The sequence below is a fragment of the Mauremys reevesii genome, linkage group 4 (assembly GCF_016161935.1).
Source record: "Mauremys reevesii isolate NIE-2019 linkage group 4, ASM1616193v1, whole genome shotgun sequence".
NCBI lineage: Eukaryota > Metazoa > Chordata > Testudines > Geoemydidae > Mauremys > Mauremys reevesii.
The window spans coordinates 39,035,939-39,055,456 of record NC_052626.1 but is presented as its reverse complement, the minus strand read 5'-3'; the positions used below and the strand labels follow the sequence as shown (position 1 = coordinate 39,055,456).

Here is a 19,518-nt window from a genome sequence, read left to right as displayed (position 1 = left end):
GCCTTGACAAAGGAGTCATCATCCTCATTTCTAACAAGGAAATATAATTGTTGCACCAGCCTCTGATCACTTTCACTAGGCACATTTAATCTGAGAGAAGATAGGAGCATCTTCTGCCTACTACAGGCCTGAGAGCATGGCCAGCAGACCTGAGAGAGTAATCACTCTGAAAGATTTGTTCATCATTTCCCAGAGAGACAGAGGGGAGAAATCTTTGTCACTGTCTCTTCCCTGCTCTGAGTTCAGCAAATGCAGTTTGACTGTGGTGGCCCCCACTCTCGCCACCACCTTTATATCCCATCAGAAACAGCCTTGACAAGCATTTATTACTGGCTTTGACAACTAAGCTTTCTCTCTTTGAAAGGGCAAATCTGAGGTGTGCTTGGTGGGAAGCTGGTGATGTTCACTTTTCTCTGAAGCATCTTGTTCCCCTGGTTGTAGAGATGTGGGAGCCACTGTGCACTTGTATGTATGATGCATATATGTTCTCCTTGGCATACATGAGCACCTCTGTAGAAGTCTAGGGATCTGTGAATATGCCTGTAGCTATGTGGTTAAACTTGTGTGTGGATGCATGTACTTGTGCACACTCTGGGTGTGGATGCATTTATGTACGTGCTCTGGGGATGTATGTGGGTCTGTGCATGTTTACAACTTTGTGTGCATGTATGTGTGTGCCTGCATGTGTATTTGAACTCCTGTGTGTAAACATGCATCTACTGTGGGTGGGTGGGTGAGTGTGTACACAGCTTATCTGTGCTTCACCTGTGTGTGTTCACCTGAATATATGTGAGCGCAAACTGGGTGTGCATGACAGTGTACTCATGTTTAGCGATGCCCACTGAGACTGCAAATGCACTGCAACTTTGATATAATAAATGTCTTGTGTTCTCTATGGCAAACTGGACCTACTTTCTGTGGCAAGGCCCCAGGATTCTAAGGTATTCTGGTAATTCTGTGGCAGCTTCAGATAGTGTTTAAAAGTGGAGGTGTCTATGCGACCGAAGACCAATATGAATATTCTAATGAGCACAGCATTCCCTGTGTTTGTTTTGATGGTAACTTGAATATATTTTACATCTGTTTTACATTGTCCCTGCATTTTCAGTTTTCGGCATGCTAGAGATTCTGCACGGGCAGTGAGTAACGACATCTTAGGAGCAGTCAGTGGGGGGAACTGGAGGGGCCAGTTGGCACCTGGGGAGTGGTGAGAGGTAGTTTAGCATTGCAGATGAAGCAGTTGAGCTGGATTATTCTACTAAAATGATCAGCATGGAAATAGTTAACCAAGCAAGATGTTGAAATTTCCATCTTTAAGCATCACTCACCAATTCATTATTTATTTATGTATTTGTATTGCCATAGTGCCTAGGAGCCCCAGGCATAGACCAGGACCCCAGGGTGCTAGGCACTGTACAAACACAGAAGAACCAATATGGAAGTTCATCCCTTTCAGACCTATGGTTTCAGGATTCCTGCAGACCCAAGACATCACTACATTGGTTTACACTTGGGTCGGGGTTTGTGTCCATTTAGGCCTAAACCTCTCTTTTGAGATGATCTAAAATTAAATGGGGTATGTACCTTGAATTTCCTCCTTGCCACTAACCCCACTTACTGAGTATCTAGCACCTCCTACAGCTACACGCTGGTGTCAGTAATGACTAGTGCCCTCTTCTGAGTCATGAGCACCCACTCCCAGCATCACAACATCCCCTAGCACTATGACAGGGCAATAAGGTTAGCACTGACTCTGAAGAGAGCGGGCTCCCTACAGAACCTTGTTACTCCACATCCCAGGATCCAGCTGCAGAAACAACTGCTAGGCCAAGTGCATCTAATTTTTGCTTTTAAAGCAGCTGGGCAAAAGGTTGGCAATGTTTCAACATCCTCTTCTGCTGGAAAGGAAGGCAGGTGGCTTTCTCTGAACATGCCACAATTGAATTAGAGAGACCCATTAATAATGTCAAGTATCAGGGGGTAACCGTGTTAGTCTGTGTCCATTAAAACAACAAGGAGTCCGGTGGCACCTTAAAGACCAACAGATTTATTTGGGCGTTTTTTTACCCACGAAAGCTTATGCCCAAATAAATCTGTTGGTCTTTAAGGTGCCACCGGACTCAATGGTTGTTTCTATTAATAATGGTGAGTCAACTTAACATAATTCTCTCTATCTGCTAATGAGAACCCTTTAGAAGGGATAGGAGGAGAATGACAGGGTGCCTGGCATCGGCCGAAAGGGAAAAATAATTCAATCCATGTGTTTCTAGCAACAATAGTTTAATCTATTTAGACTCCACTATGGTGCCCATCACTGTGCTAGGAGTTTATTTCAGTTATATGGGCCATTTGAGACACACACATACTAGCTGCATTTCCTCACTGCATAAATTGTGCATTAAATAAAGTATTTGTATACCCCTTTAAATTGTTATGTGATCTGTATAAAACACAAACAAAAATCCTGCATTCAAAGATCATTAAGTTGCCAAGTCAAGTAAACAAAAGATAGGAAATGACAGCATGAAGTTGTCAGTGCAAACTTAATTCTGTTCTCTTGTGTGTATGCATTATGAGACAGTCGTTAATCACATGCTATTTTGGATCCTGCCTCATTCACTGTACAGCATGGATGGTCCTCAGGGCTGCGTAACGAATGAAGCTGTTGTCTGTAGGACTCCTGTCTTATTTGCTATAGAAGATAGGTGTGTAGTGAATGAGGCAGGGGACTGAGAAAATATGGTCATGTGTTAAGGAGGCTGAATGCCATGCAAGATAACTGGATTCTATCCTTGGCTTTAATTGTTTCTTCCAAAAAACAGTTAAAAATTATAATGGTAAGTGTTAGACAATAGAGATGTGAGGATTGGTATACTCCCCCTTGTGTGTGTGAGAGTGTATTCTCTTAAGAAGGATGGTTTTGGAAGCCAATCCGCGTATGTAGCTGAGGATGGACTCCTGAAACTCTGCCGGGAGGGGAAAAAAGGGGAGACAGAAGATATTTTTAAAAGATTTGGTGCTTAAATTCCCTCCTGGCCTCCATTTGTTCTGGGAAGTGTGTAAGAAGTAGATAGTTCCTCCAGATGTCCACTGTTTAGAGAAACACACCAGCAGATCTGTGGACAGCAAATGACTGACTCCTAGGCAGGGTGCTCCTACTTGGCAAGGAAAGAAAGGAGAGTCAGTGGGTGAGCCTCTAGGTGTGTGTGCATGTAGGATGAGAAGGGCAATTATAAACATGGAAGATAGGAAAGGAGAAAAATGGATGCAGGTAGAAATTGCTGTTAAATTCAATCTATCTCACATGGACATTACAGGATTGTTCCCTACAGGAGAGTCTCCAGCACTTAGTTTAGCTGAGAGTCTAGTTTAAACTCAATCACCATTTCTGTTACTATGACTTACATTGCAGTAGTGCCTAAAATGTGCTAGGTGAGTTACAAACCCATAGGATGAGAATGGTACATTCCTATAAGTAACGTTCCTAAGCAAATCTTCCAACTGTGGAGCAGCATTGTAATCACGGTGCTTTGGTTCAGAAGTAGGAGGAAAAGGGCTGGATTTTTCACAAGGGCTCGACACCCAAAAGCAGGACCAGATTTTCAAAGAAATCTACTCCCATTTTGAAAATCTTCCCCCAATTGTGGGTGTTGAGCACTTGAAAATCTGGCACTGGGCTCTTGAAGATCTGACCTCTTATTTCCTAAATGTTGGAGCTCCCATCTTTCCCATGGGAGACTATTCCACAGACCGCATTGGGAAACCTGTCCTGATAGGTTACATTTTCCTTTTGCTCAGTTTCAGTTTGTTACAGCTAGTTAATAATAGCTAAAGCAATAGTGATGGTGATTAGTTCTGTATAAATGCAATTACTTATAGTGGCCACAGAATCATCCAAGTTCCAGATGAAAATGACCTACTGGATCTTATCTAGTCCCTATCAATGCAAGATTGTTTCATACAGCCTATTCTCCAGTGTTTTGTCTTGTCCAGTTTTAAATCATCCAAGCAATGGGACCTCCAGGACTTACACTTGTTCCCTATATAATTAAGAAATATTTCCTCAGACGCCTTCTGAATTGTCCTTTCACTTAATTTTGTTGTGCTAGTTTGACCCACCCTAAACAATTTTCTCCTTCTTGTTTGTGCCATTCCAATAATTAATCAATTGCTTGATTGAACTACCAAAGCAATATTTGTGGAGATATGGGAGAGGGAAGTGATCTTTCTCTGTTTGTATTTCAGCCCATTTAGCTTTTTGTGCCAGAACTAGAAGAATTCCTTTTTGCAATGGACAATGATGTCTGATCAACCAAAGCGGCGCTGGGCACCTCCCCTCTGAAGGACAGATCTAAGACATTGGGGTGTCTGTTTTTCAAGTTATAGTGATTTGTTCTGTTACTGCAGAAAACTGTATAACTTTTTTCCTAAAGATTTCCTTATATACTACAATATTCTACAGTGACTGGTCAAAAAACTATTCTGCAGTCGAGTGTTACCATAGAACATGGGAGCATTTTTTTTAATACATTCAGGAGTATCAGATGGAGTCCTTTTTATCAGTAAGTCCCTGATATTTCAGTGTGGGGGCTGGTAGCTGGTAAGGAGCACCTCTGCGCTGAGGAAAGTTGTTATACAGCCCACGTGTCTGTCTGTTTAAACTGTCTATTTTAGGGTTTTCTATAGCTAGCGTTGCCATAAGCTCTGTTGTCTGTGCAGGAGGAGATCAGAATGCGGAGGTGGAGAGGGCAAATAAGTGGAGAATAGTGGGTCATTGTGAAGGCTGCTCCCCACTCACTCCTGCCTCGTAGCACTAACTGCATTTCTGCCCCCATCCAGTAGGAGACACTGATGATTTGGGCCTGGCCCTGCTGAGTGCTCACCTTTAGGGGCTGGTGAGAGTGAAAAAGAGAGGAGAGGGGAGAGTGACATCCAATTAAAAATATGCACAAGCCTTCTTATAACACAGAGAAGAGGAAAGGGGATGACCCCCACGTGCACAGGGCTTTTGTGCGACTCATCAAAGGTCAAAAGCAATGGAATGAAAGTTGATACTTTTCAAGTGAGCTGCCTCTGAGTGTTACACAGGCATTTCCTTGGGTGGTTTCCCCTCTCCCCCTTCTTCAGTGGCAGTCTCTGGTTGACAGAGCTGGAGGAACAGATAAGAGGCAAGAGAAGGAGAAGCCTGTTTGTGCGTGTGTGTGTGTGTGTGTGTGTGTGTGCTTGGCTACTTCAAACAGCATCTGTTGCATCCCTAGCATTAGCTTTTCCCTTGGCTCTGCAATGAGTAGCCAGGGCTTTTTGTTCTTGCTGTTCAATAAGTAGCACAGTTATGGTGGGAACAGTTTATGCCTTATCGGTGAGGGATGGTGTTGCTCGCTCTTTGTTTCCTTTTCCCAATTTTAACAGGTGCCTAGAGCTTAAAGCTATCGCCTGCCGGATGCTCATGCAAACTCTGGTGTAAGCTTTTGCAACTCCAGTGGGGTTTTGCTGCAGGGTCTTTTCCCCTCTACCTACACACACACACTCTCTCTCTCTTTCTCCCCCTTTGCGTGGATTTTGTTATGCTCAGATACAGTGGTGGTGGGTAAGGGGAGCATCTAGGATGAGAAAGCAGACACTTTTTGTTTGCCTCCATGTGACTTGCGTGTGCACACACCCTTTGAGTTGCAGTAGGGATGAAGGATTTGATGGGATAGGGAACTGCTGGAGTATCTTGGGATCTGAAGCATTAGAGAAGCTTGTGCAGACTGGAGCCTGAGTTAGGACGGTGTGCAGATGTTCTGGAGGAAAAGGAGGTGTTTTTGGGTTTTTTTTAAGTGGTTCATATTTCTCCCTTCTCTGTTTTCATTCAGCTTCTCTGCTGGAGACTCAGTGTCCCAGGGATTCCCCTGGTTTGCTGTGAATGGGCCTGGGGTGTATTCAGGTCTGTTGGTGTTTTTGCACAGGTGTGTTATGTGCCCACTTGAAGTCACTGGAAGCTGCAGGATCAGGCTCGACTTATTGTAGGGGTACCAGCAGAGAGCAGTTAGTTTTATCCTGGACTGTCTCTAGTCCTATCTTAACCCTAGAGTGACCAAGCTCTACACTCTGCATCTTCTCCTGAGAGATGCACCTGCAGCTCCTGTGACATCATTGCATGATGCCTTCCACATTACAGATGATACATGGAGATTGTTAGCAGGGTGATAATACGGATTCTCTGTAGGCGGGGGTAGGGGGGTATTTTGTTTGAGAGTCCTGCTAGCCAAACTATGCTATAGACTCCCCTGCGTAGTCAATAACCTGGTGATAACATGGTTGGGGGAGGAGGGGAATTGCTGTCAGCAACGCCCTGGGAGAGGCTGATAGACCCACAGGAACCACATTGTACAATGGTTGTTTCATCTGTTGAGAGCCAAGGGCAGGGGGTGGGGGGGAAGAGGGGTTCTTTATATGGCATTATCAGCTGTGCCTATGTGTAAGTTTGCCACAGACAATGCAGCATGCATCCTGTGAGAGTTAAAAGCAACCCAACGGCGGTTCCCGCTTTCTCCTTTTGTCCTTCCAATCTTTCGGCTTTGGCTGCTCTGACCTTCTTTCTGTTCATCTTGTGCACACTGACAAGGTATACATCTTAGGAAATTACACCTATCAGCGGCTCCCACATGAACAGCCTGGGCCGCAGGAAACGCTTCACTCTTTGTCTGCCTGGCAGTGAGACACTTGTGTCATTGAAGGATTTTTCTTCCCCTCCCTCTTTTCTTTTCTTTTAATTCTCTTCTTGGTATCTGGGGAGGCCACAGCAAACACGCGTCACCTGGCAGTTATTGCTGTGAGATGAGCAGGTGATTACAGGCAAAAGCCAGGCAAGATGATAGGTGGGAAGAAAGAGGAAAAGCAGAGGGGAGCCTTTGCAGTGTGTCTATTAGGGAGTTCGCTTTTCATTAGCACAGAAGCCAGTTTAAAGAAGCAAAAGCAACAGCTTTTCCAGCGTTTCATTTTTGCGTCAGACAAGGTTTCTTTGAGCTCCAAAGGAAAATAAAAATCTCTCCACTCTTGTGGGTAAAAATGAAAATCATTCCTTGTTTATTGCAATTGACGTTTTAACCGTCTTTATTCCCACCACTTGCTAATCCAGGCTTCAAGGCACTGTTTAAGTTTCCGAGTTAAAGCTCATCAGAAATAATTTCCTAATGTTTTCCTCCCCGGCTAAGAAGTCATGACATTAATTTTAATATATCAGAATTAATGTTTAGCACCGGTATGAAAGGGGCCAGAATGACGGACTTTGGAGACTGAAGTCCTCTGTCAATCCACAAAAGAGATAACAGTCTGAGCTGCAGCAGGCCAAGCATCTTCCATGCGACCTTGCAGATGTGTCTTTTCCCAGACTGGAGGGACCATCGCTAAGGGTGAGGGCACAAGACTCTACTACTGGCATAGGCAGTGCAACATCTTCATATAAAAAAGATCCTGTAGACACTGTGGACTAAACTTTTATACCTAGTGTAAATTGGTGGAAGTTACACTTGGGATGAATTTGCCCCAGTCACCACTCAGATCATGCAAATTGCAGAGGTTGTCAGTATCTGCTGCCTGGTAGCTGATACTGTCAAGAATAAGGAAAGCTAAGTCCTAAGTACAGACCACAGTTCTTTCCTCGTGCTCCATTCAGTCTTGGGTTCTGTGCTGAAAGCAAGGACAATAATTGTTCAATCTCCTAACTGAATCTACCCCACCACAATCATCAGATGTAGAGCAGGGGACAGAACGCAAGCAAGCCATATTCCCACTCCCTTGCTTGTTCTACCAGGTTGCCTGTGTGGAGGAGGGGGAGGGAGAGGGTAAATGTGAGTCCCACCCAGGGCTGAACCTAAGTAAGGCGCTTGATACCCCACTCTTTAGCGAAATGGATCAGTGACCTACAGTTTGATTCTGACAGAGGGACTAGATGGAGAGGAAACTCGTGGCCCGATTTCTAACCTTTTCCACCACCTTGAGGTCTCACAAATCATATGGCCAGCAGGGCCGGATTTACATTCTAGGCACGAGGGCTTGGAGCCCCCTGCCCGCAGCAGCCAGGAGCTGCGGGGTGTGCCACCACCACAGCAGCTCAGAGCTCATCACCACCGCAGGCACCCCGCCACTTGACTTTTGGGCATCCCACTGCCCAGCACCTCTCTGCCCACAGATGCCGCCCTCCCCCCACTGCCCAGGACCCCCCTCGCAGCCCCACCACAAATTTCCAGTCCCAAACAGACTGCCCAGTGCCCCAGTGCATACAGACTGCCCCCCACCATTGCCCCACTGCCCAAAGTACCCCCACAAAACTGCCCAGAGACCCACTTTCCCAAGCCCTGCCCCCAGGCCACACTCACCGGCCCCACTGGGACAGGACTCTCTCTGCCGGGCTAAGCGAGGAGCGGTCCAGCAGGGCTGTGTATGGCCATTTCCCTTTCAGCCGGCCCCAGCCCCGTCCCCTGCTGGGATTGGGAGCAGCAACATTTGAATTTTTAGGTGTCCCTAGAATGCCAGTGCCCCTAGGCACGTACCAAAATGGGAAATCCAGCCCTGATGACCAGTAAGACTTGGCCAAAAAAGCTGAACTCTGCTCCTCAGACTGGCCCAGCACACACCTGCCTTCCCAAACGGTGCCAGACAAGTACCAACTTGAACTTTCACTACAGATCAGACCAATCGTCAAACTCAGAATCTTTATCTAAAGTTCATAAAAATTGAATTAATTTCTACCCACCTCTGTACTACCTTGTTTCCACCAGGACAGGAAGTGGCGGTAGAGAAATCTCAGGAAAAATTCCAGTCATTAGAAGGTTGGATACTTAAAGAACTGAACCTTCCTCTGATTCTAACAGTTACCTTTGCACCTCCTACCACACTGTTTTGCATTTACCATGGACTAGCAGTATGGCTTCAACTCAGGGGTAACCAACCCCCGGAGCTGTGATTAGCTGCTGTTTCCCTCCTCAGCCCTGCTTCCCCTTTCACTTACAAAAGCATAACTCCACTGGCTTCCTTGAGTTGCTCAATAGTTACCTTGGTGCAAGAGTGGAATCATGCCCCAAATCTCCATAGTGACTGCTTGTGGCAGTCTGTGCACCCAGGCAGTGATGGTAAGATAATGTTATGTTGATGGGAGATTTTTAGCAGGTGTGAATGTAGCTGGCATCCAGAGATGGAACTGGCTGCTTATCCCATTTCTGGGCCTGGGTGTGTTTCTTTCCCTTGAGATGTGGGGAGACAGGACAATCCTAAGCATATCTGTAACTTGGTCTTAATGTCTCACTAATGCTAAATTAACATTTTAATGATGTTCTGTCCCCCCCTTTTTTGGAGAGGGGGGTTGCTTGTTTGTCCTCAAAATAATGGGCCAGGAGTTAAAACTTACCCACCCCATCGATTGCATGAAAGTTGTGTTTGTGTGAGAATGAGTAGAATTTGGCCCAGTATTATTCATCAGTGTAGCATGAGTTCTTGTGGTCAGAGAGGGAGACAGATGTGCAGCTAGCCTGTTCCACCAATGATCTGCATAGACTGATGATACTCTGTTCTGTAAAGCAGTGTTTCTAAAACCTTTGTGAATGTTTATGGCCTGTCATAACCCAGTACACAGTCGGGGGGTGGAGACCCTGGAGTGGTTTCAGTCAGGTCGTCGGGCAGGTTGCCAGATTTCTACTGCATTAATAGCCACAGTCACTTAAAAATTAGCCTGATCTGTTTATCAAAACAAAGCTACAATATATTGAAATAGTTGAAAATAAAGCGGGAGGGGACGTTTGAGGGGTATCTGCAGCATCACTCTCGAGGTTGGGGGGCGGTGTCACACTCCCTGTCACAGTGACAGGGCAGCTGGCGCAGGCCCAGGTTGCAGCACTGGCCCATCAATCAGTGCCTCCCTACAGGCCTCTTTCCCCCTTTCCAGGGCAGGGAGCAGGGGGCCAGGTCCTGTCACACCTTCCAGGCAGGGCTCCGAGGCCCCATGGTGGAGCAGGCAGCTCGGCTGAGAGGTGCTTGGTGGCTCCGCTTCCCTTGCAGGCCAGGCTGGTCCAGGGCCGCCCAGACGATTCAGGGGGCCTGGAGCAAAGCAATTTTGGGGGCCTCTTCCATTAAAAAAGTTGCAATACTATAGAATACTATATTCTAGTGGGGACCCCTGTGGGGCCTGGGGCCTGGGGCAAATTGCCCCACTTGCCACCCCCCCCCCCCAGGCGGCCCTGGGCTGGTCACCCCACAATGGCAGTCCCTGTGTTGTGGGGCTGACTGAGCATGGCTCTTGGCAACTTCTAGGGTTATAGTGCTGCTCAGGTCTGGCACTGCTCCCCTGAGTGGACCATGCCACCCTTTGAAAGATTCTGGTGACCCAATTTTGAGTCCTGACCCACAGGTTGAGAACCCCTGCTGTAAAGGGGTATGGTACTGCTCTGCTTCTGGCAGGCTGATAGGGAGGAGAGGAGCTCTGGTGAAGGGTTTTTCCTTTACTTTTTTTTTTTTCCAAGTCAGTAGAAGACTGACAGCCTTGGAAACTGAAGTTCATGAGTAAAGTACAGAACAGAGACAGCACAACAGCAGCTGTGTCAATGTGCCTCAGTCCTGAGCTGGAGGGACGCTCCACTAAGGACGAGAGGACACTGCAGCTCCTCGGCCTTCTAGGACTCTGAGAACAGGGGGACAATTTTAATGTCGACACCTGGGCACTAGGGATACTCTGGGAACAGAGTATCTGAAGAACCACCATTTGGTGAGAACCCTTGGTCACAACCATCCTCAGCTGGATTTGATCCAGGCACCAAGAGGCGAAGGAGTCTATATCCAGTGCTAAGCTCGCATGCAGCCCCATCCCTACCTTGCTTTTTTCAATCCTTTCTATAAAGATCACAACTAGAAATTCTTCTTCCCACCCTCTTCTCTATTCATTTTTTTAAAAAATGAAGTGGATTATTTTGAACCTTGAGAGACTTATTTTGAATTTGGGGAGAGGTTTTGAGTCAGTGCTTAGTCTATCTGATTCTCTTATCCCAGTGATAGAGTAATGAATGGGCTAATGTGTGTATGTGTCACCACTGGCCTCTGCTTTATGGAATCAGAACTGCTTGACCATGTGTCAGAGACCCAGTTCTGCTAAAGCTAATGGGGATTCTCCTTTGACTTACAAGCTAGGAGCATGTGCTTTCAGAGTGATTGACAGCCATGATCTGTTAGAAACTAAACAAGTAGGCTAAAGTAAGACCCTTTCCAGAACTAGATACAAATCAGATCCCTTCTGAGGTTCCAAAAGGTGTAACTTTTTTTCTTCTTCATTATTTTTCATTTTTGCAGCTCTTTGTGGATCTGGTCAGCACAGCAAACTGTCAGAAGGCCAACTATCCCCATGGTGGTTCCAACCATAGGAGCCTCTTTCCCTGACACATCCATCCCAGTTCTGCAGACACACAAGCATCTGAAATGTTGTGTTCTTACCTGACACAACTTAAACTTATGACTATGAACCTTATTGGATTGTGACAGAGAGAGAGATCACTCCCATTTAAAGAATAAACTCATTTTACAAAACAAATCTCTCATGCACCAAACTCATATGCATCTGGGAAAACTACAAATCGCCTTTGCAAGTAAATCCCTTGGGAATGGTGCTGTTAAAACTGCCCATTGTAGCGATAAACTTCCTCTTATCACCTAAGATGGGAAAATGCAATTGAAATCTGCCCTCTTCCTGCAATGGTGGTGCTAAATAAATGGGTGGACTGTGAACTACAGAGCAGTAAATTCACCCATTGACACCTAATAAAGCAAGGCAGAGTGACGTTCCAGTGCTTTATGGTGTCACCAGAACCCACTGATGTATTTATAGCCGCCTTCACAGTTTTGCCCTTAAAAAAAAAAATGGGCAGGTTGTTTCTTTCTGCCCCTCTCCTGTTTCCCAAAGGCAACTGGTCCACCAGTTTCTAGCCAAATGGAGACAAAGGGGAGGTGCTCTGCACCTCCCTTATTTGGGGGCAGTCATGTCCACTGCAGCCCCTGACCCAGGGTAGGGCAGTTTTAATTGGTGACCTAACTCTTTGGTGTGTCTCCTGTCCACCGTCTACCTCCCATGCTGTAGGCCTACTGCTGCCTAAGGCCTGGTCTACACTAAGGTGGGGGGTCGAACTAAGGTACGCAAGTTCAGCTACGCGAATAGCGTAGCTGAACTCGAACTACCTTAGTTTGAAGTACTCACCCGTCCAGACGCCGCGGGATCGAAGTCCGCGGCTCCCCCATTGACTCTGCCACCGCCGTTCGCGGTGGTGGAGTTCCGGAGTCGACGGGAGCGCGTTCGGAGTTCGATATATCGCGTCTAGATTAGACGCAATATATCAAACTCCGAGAAGTCGAACGCTAGCCGCCGACCCGGGCGGGTAGTATAGACGTAGCCTAAGTGTGGGGGACTGAGCTTGTGCTAGGGCAGGATGAGAGACAGCTGCAGTGTCTGTGCCCTGTCCTCCTCCCCCTGCAGGCTGTGCCAGCTGCAACAGCCTGGGAGTCGACTGGCACAAATAGGAGCAAAGTCATGGGAAGACAGAGAATAGGGTGGTCCAAGAGGGCACTGAATGGGGATTAACAGCAGGAGGTGTTTTACAGAAAGGGGAAGAAGTCTTTCTATTTTTCTACCCCAGCCTTAGGACAAGCATAGTTGGAGGGGAGGAGAGGGAGAAGAAACTCCCCTGCCATTTCCCAGAGGTTGTGCCTGTATCTGCCGCTAATGTTAGTACCGTTCTTCAGACATGTTCTGCTCCCATGGAAGTTAAAAAGTGTTGCCATTGGCTTCTTCAGGAACAGGATCAGGCCCTTAGTTTTTAAAACTTCTACACCTGCCATCACTTGTCATTGAGGGAACTAGTGACCTAGCTGGTAATATGGCTAGTTCTGTCTCTTTCTGAACACTAGCCACTGAGAGGAAATGTGGGCATGAAACAGCAGATTTGTATTGTCCTGATCATTGGCTGGGATAGTTATTTTAAAATATATTGTCTGTATTTTAGAAATAAGCTGTTTGGTGACGGGCTACGTTTTAAAATCTTTTCTGAGAGAATGACTAAATTCCTCACAATCTGACGAGGCGACAAACACTTCAAGATACTGTAATTTGTACTTGATCATACCTTAGAATTGAGTGGGTCAGAACTTTGGGAGAAAAGGACTGGGGGCTAGTGCCTAAACAGGAGACAGGGCTCATAGGCTCTGTAACAATCTCTGGGAGACAGTGTAGTCTAATGGTTAGAACAGGGCTAAGTGTCAAGACTCTTTGCTTCTATTCCCAGTTGTTCCACTCTCTCATTTAACTTCAGTGTGCCTCAGTCTGCATAGCTTTGATAATACTCCCCTCATGGGATGTTGTAAGGCTAAATTAATTTATTTGTAACTTAATTAATTTGTTAAGCTTTTCAAGTTCCCTGCATGATTGCTAGATAAATGCAAACTAGAATAGTTCTGCTTTCTGGAAGACTTCAGCCTTCAGTGATGAGTTCTTCACTGCTCTAGCCACTGTTTTAGATAGCTTAAACTAGAAAATAAATGACAAATATGTCACATTAAACTAAGAGCTCCAGGTGTGAGGTTCCAGTTGCCCATTCTGAAATGATCACAATGTATCAGGAATGGTTATTCCTCTCAACTGCCTATCAGTGAAGTAGCTCCGAGGTCCATCTAAAAATGCCTTATGTCTGCGCTGTATCAAACCAAAATCGATTTCCAAAAACACGGACTGTGTGATAAATAACTGTGAAATTAGTAGAGTTTTTCCATAAGTTGAGTAGGTTTCTGGTTGTTTGTGCATCCCTCCCCAGGACAACAGAATGCAAGTTCTCAGACATACAGAGAGGTTCCTTTATTTATGAGCCAGGGGTGGTGACTAATAATGATGCTATTGGGAGGTTTAGTGGTTAGGGCTCCCAAATGGGAGTCTGGAGACCTTGGCTCTATTTCTAGATCTGCCACAGATGCACTGAATGACCTTGTGCAAATCTCTTCACCTGTCTGCCTCAGCTTCCCCGTGTTAAATGGAGATGTTTGTAATGCAAATTGATATGCAATTTAGGCTCTGAGTGAAGAGTGCTGTGTCTACTGAATAGAATTATTATTTGTGAAAGGCAAAATCTGACCATTTGGCTAAGGTTCTGACTCCCTGAGGGGTCAGTGCAACCACACTGGTTTGGACTCAGCCCACTATGACAGAAACATAACAAACAACATTATATAAAAACAACGTAGAGATTTAATGAGCATAGTGAGTCTAGGTTGCCGCATGGCTCTGGTGCAAGAAGGTAGTTGAAGGCACATAAGCCTTTATCTAGCAGAATATCCAAAAGCTAGGAAGATATTTCCAGTTAATAAAGGGCGTTGTTATGTGCTTATGTACTGTGCTTCAAACTGCTGGGGGGAGAGCCTTCTGCTCTGCATCTGCAGTAGATTGCATCTGTACAGCTTGTCCATTCCGCCAACTAATTTCAAATCACAGCAGAAAACACATTTCCCCACACTGCAGCTTGCGCCTGGTAATTTCACTCTCCCCGTCTGCTACTGTTGCGAACTCTCTAGATCTCTTCAAAGCATTTTGATGCAGCGTTGTTGCTTCCTATAGCTTTCCTTCAAAGTTAGATTGCATGGCCCGCACTCCAAAGAGTTCCTACCCGCCCAGTCACTGGTGCATCATTCCTGAGCTGTGCATACCCTCGGTGAGATCCGATTGAAGAGGAGCCGGTATAAACCTCCTCCCTGAGTCACAGATGGCCACACCATTTGGCAGTGTCTCTCCCTCCCCTTTTCTTTACTCTCCCTTCCCCCTCCCCTTTTCTTTGCTCTCCCTTTCCCCCTCCCCTTCGCTGCTGGCACATTGTTGATGCCAAACAAACGGGGGCAGAGAAGGGAGAGTTTCTCTCCTTTTGATCAGAAGGCTGCGTATTGACAGCACGGACGAGGCTGAGGAATCTTGCCGGCTCCCACTCTCCCTATTGGAGTTTCAGAGAAAAGGCTTTTCCCCTCCTTTCCTCCTGCTTTGCGCTCAGCTCTTTCGCCCGTGGTAGAAAGATGCCTCGTTTCTTTCTTCCTCCCCGCAGTGACTGGGGATACAAATACTGTAATTCTATTGCAGAGCCATTGGAAAAGGGATGAGATGGGGCTGGAATGTGCCCAGGTGCCCGGTGGGGCTCGGGAATGTCAGATCATCTCTCCCCTGTGTAGCTATAGACCAGGCGAATTCTCCTCCCTGATTTCACCCCTGGAGGACGGACACACACACACACACAGCCCGATTTCTATCAGATTTGCTAAGTACCTGCAGCTCCCACGGACTTCAGTTGGAGTTGTAGGTGCTCAGCATGTCTGAAAACCAGGCTCGCAACTACGTTTGTGTGGTTCGCCTCTATTTATACTGAAGCTCCGCGAATGCTGGAGCCTGTGGTGACAGGTGCATTAACAATTGGGCAGACAGAGGAGAGGATGTGCCTGGCTACTCCTTTCAAGAACCATCCCTTTAAACGTGGAGGTTCAGAGGCGGAAAGGTCTGGGTCAGTATCCGCAATTGATTGTCTTCCTATGCCTGCATGGGGATTGGCTTCGGGGTTTTGTTTCATGACTTTTGTCTCGATTTATTTGTTATTGTGTATTTGTTTGCAGTAATAGAGGGACTTCAGGGAACAATCCTGCATTGGCCCTAGTGAGGCAAGTTGTGACTTATACTGAAATCATAATGTAAGAAAAATAGCCGTTAAGAAAGCATCGTTAGCCGGAGTAGATTCCAGGGAGAGAGCAAGAGGGAGGGAAGGAGTGTGAGTGAGAGAAAGATGTATATGAATGGAGGGGGTGGGACGTCAGCCCCCTACTCCAGCCCCTCCTTTCTCATGAACCAGCCATTGCCTCTGCAGAGTGTTTGGGCTTCACTGATTCGCTCTCTGGAGTGAGCCTATTTGCGTGCGGCTCGCCCATTTGTGAATTTGGCTCCCTGAGTCCCCTCTTCACTTCACCTGGGCTTCCTGGTTGCCTTCACTTGCCCCCTGAGCATCCTGCTCCACCTAAGGCTCTCTGTCTCTCCTGTGGATTCTGGACTTCTTTCCTCTTCCCCTGCTCTTTTCCTCTTCGCTCTGTCTCTCTCTCTCTCACTGAGTTCCCTGCCGCCTGGATCCAGAGGAAGGAGGATACCCATCCAGATTTGTGTGTGTGCGCCTAGCAATTCTGCATTGCAACACTTGCAAGTGGAGAAGCAACAGAAACCCCTTTTAATTCGGATAAAAAAAATCAAAAACCTTCCCAGGGTCTCTGGCTATTTTTTTCTTTTGCCCCTCTCCTGTTAAGTGAGAGGCAAGGATCACAGACAGGGAAAGTCATCTATGATCCCGGAGGAACCTGACAAGGGAAAGATCCAGGATCCTTCTTCCTGACATGTGTGGCTTTCCTGATCCCTCCTGGCGGTTTGGTGCAGCAGCAGGGTTCCTGGCACAGTAGAGCCAGCCCTGGGAAACATCGACCTTTAATTTTTGCGTGTAGTTGTTTATTAATCTTCCCTCCCAACCCCCATTCTCCTCCCCTCCTATCCCCTCCCAGGCACACACCCTCCCACCTTGGAAGTGACTCTCCCTTCTGCTAGGATGGGCCCCTTGACATCATGAACCGTATTCTGTCTTCCCGGCTGGAATTCAAACTACCCGTCTGTAGGTGCCCAGTGCATTGACCATGCACCTGAGAATAGACCCCAGCATCTGCCCAGGACGCCACCCCGCCTGGACCCTGTGGATGTGCTCCCTCTTTTGGGGATGTATCGTCAGCTCGGTTTGGAGTTCCTCTAACGTGGCTTCTTCTGCCTCCTCTTCCTCGTCTGTGTCTCAGGCTCAGCATGAGCATCATTTCCACGGCAGCAAGCACCACTCTGTGCCTATTTCTATCTACCGCTCGCCTGTCTCCCTGCGAGGAGGACACGGTGGGTTTTCACTCTGTTTCCTTCTAACCTTTTTCTTCAGAACAGCTGTAGCATGCAGGGGAGGGGGCCTTGAGAACAGAATTTGACTTTCTCTTGCGGGGCAGTTTTTTTCTCTCCCCTCCTCCAATCCCCTTTTATTTACCTCTGTCACCTTCCTCGTCCCCCACCCCCGCCAACCCGCTTTTATGGAAAACCTCCTTAAAACTGCCAACTTCTCCAGGCAGATCAGAGCTGTCCTGCTCTGGGGGTTTAACCCTCCGGCTCCCAGCCTGGGAGTGAGCCCCACTCCCAGGCTGGGAAGCCGGAGGGACTTACCGCTAGCGGCGTCCGGGCTGTGAGAAAAGTCCCACGCAGCTGGTCAGCCGGCGATTGGGGCTGGGAGTGAAACTGACCCGGCCGCTCTTCTTGCCGAGTGTGCCGGTGGGGCTGGGTCCCGGGGAGGGGGAGCCGGAGCCGGGGGTGGTGTTATCAGTTGCTTTGGGAAGCCTAATGTTTGAGAGCGGATCTTCCTGAAATCCGAGAGCTCTCTGGTCATGTACTGCGACTTTGCCTCTGCTGGTGCCGAAGTGGGAAGCTTGGATCACGGGTCTGCATGAGCAGGCTCTGTTCACCCTGCTGTAGGTTAGGACATGCTGGGCGCATGGCCCCCCTCTCTTCGGGGAAGCAGACCGGTGTTTGGAATCCATGTGTGTTTGGAGGTGAGCTGTGTGTGTGTGTGTGTTGGATGTGGACATAGTCACACATTCTGGCGGGCAGAGGGAGGACAGAGTCGGTTTACGCGTACCTATCTCTGGCCCTATGCTATGCAATCGGACACCGTCTCGATAAAACCGCAGCTCGTTAGGGTCTGAGGGCTGTACTTGGTCTAGCAAGTTAGAAGGGGGTGAGAGTTTACCCCGGGCTCCTCTTTAACAGGGCGGGGCGGTGCAGCGTGAGTGATGTACAGCAGAGGGTCTTCTCCGGCGACGTGCCCTGACCCTCTCTGGTGTGTTTGGGACCTGGATTTCTGCATGTCCCCCCTTCCCCACTGCATTCTAGCCCTGAGCGCTGGGGAGAGTGTCAGAGAAGCTACGGGGGGAGGGGGGCGATGCCAGCTCTGGCTGCTCGCTCGCTGTCTCTCAGTTTTATCTGATGGAGTTGTCAAGCAGCTGGGGGCCCATAAAGGGAAACGCTTCCTCTTGACGCTGGGTTATCGCTGATCCCTGCTGTGCCTGGTATTGGCTCCCTGAAAAACCTGGGGAGAGGCAATAATAGGAACTGTATTTAAATGCAGCCCGGCAGAGCGAGCGGGGGAGGAGGGAGAACTGGGGCAGGAAAGAAGGCGAGAGCAGCGCGGTGAAAGGGGGGGACGCAGAGTTGCTTGGCCAGTCCTGTGCTCCCTGGCGTGCTGAGCAATGCTGAGCTGGTGTAAACCTGCCAGGCTGGGGGCTGTGTGCGCTGCTCCTGGTTTCCCTGCGTTCCCCCGGGGAGGGTTAAACGGGAGCGCTGGAAATGCAAGCAGAGCTGGATTCCGTGGCAGCCGTGCGCCCTGCTCTGCTGTAACTGCTCCTCTTTGCCCTGGTGAGGGGTGTTAGCCTGGCCGGGGCAAGTGAAACGGCTTCTTCCCCGCTCCCAGCCCAGCGCACCTTTCCCTCTCCTGCCCTGCGGCAAGTGCTCAGCGCCCTCTAAGCCTGCCTGCCCGTTTGCACTCGGCTGCCTCCAAGCAGGAGGATTTGGGCAGTGGACAGGGAGCCCCAGGCAGCTGAGTGCCTGGCCTTTTGGAAAGAGTTTCTCCAGAGTTGCAGCTGAAAGTTGCAGACCCACTGCAGGGCTTCAAGAAGGTGTGAATTCCAGGCTCTTTAGCATCTTGCCTCTACCAAGGCCAAGGCAGCTCTGGCATATTGCTGAAGGCTGGGAAATGACCGGAGCACCAGCAATGCTTCTGTCACTGCCATCCCTTCCTTCACTGTGTGTTCCCAAATTTCCAGCCCTTGCCCCACCCAGGCTCTGTCTGTTTAGATTGTGAGCTCTTCGGGATAGGGACTGTCAACTGTTCTCTTTGTACGGTGCTAGGACAGTGGGGCCCCCTTCTTGGCTGGTCCTTAGGCACTACCATAATAAACATGGTTAATAATAATAATAATTAATAAATAATGAATAATAATAAACACTCATGTGAAGTTCAGTGAATGGGGATGGAGTTCAATAGGTGGCATTGACTGGCTCTATGTGCAATGTCTAGATATTCTGTCCTTCAATTTTGAGGCTGATGATGAAAGTAATGAGAGAACTAGCAGCATTTTTTTTAGCCTACCCATATCTACAGATCTGGCCATGCACCATTCTGACCCACAGCACCACTGTGTTTTCAGTCCCGAATCCCCACATAATGGCAGTGTAGCCCTGTTATGTAGCATCCCTTGCTATTCCCATTCTGGGTTTCCCGCTACAGCTCTCTCAATACATCTCTCACCTGCAGCACTCCCAGCTATTCTATTTTTGCACCTTGTATACAGCTCTGCCAGTGTGCCCTCTGATCCCAGTCCTGATCCCTACCACAGCTCTGCTTGTGCTCAGTCCTTAGCATCCCCTTC

The 19,518-nt window shown here is 47.9% G+C and overlaps 1 protein-coding gene across 16 annotated transcripts in view; it reads left to right on the top strand.

The window, feature by feature from the left end:
- Positions 1 to 19,518, top strand: part of NRXN3 (neurexin 3) — a 1,505,977-nt gene that overhangs the window by 992,356 nt on the left and 494,103 nt on the right. For 2 of the 16 annotated variants that reach the window (XM_039537777.1, XM_039537776.1), the window contains exon 1: positions 16,157 to 16,945. The exons of 11 other annotated variants lie outside the window; for them this stretch is intronic. In XM_039537777.1, the coding sequence (XP_039393711.1) occupies positions 16,702 to 16,945 (244 nt within the window). In that variant the 5' untranslated portion in view covers positions 16,157 to 16,701. Of the gene's footprint in view, positions 1 to 16,156; positions 16,946 to 19,518 lie in introns of those variants that run through there. 3 more of the 16 variants (XM_039537774.1, XM_039537773.1, XM_039537775.1) reach the window with 2 other exon arrangements.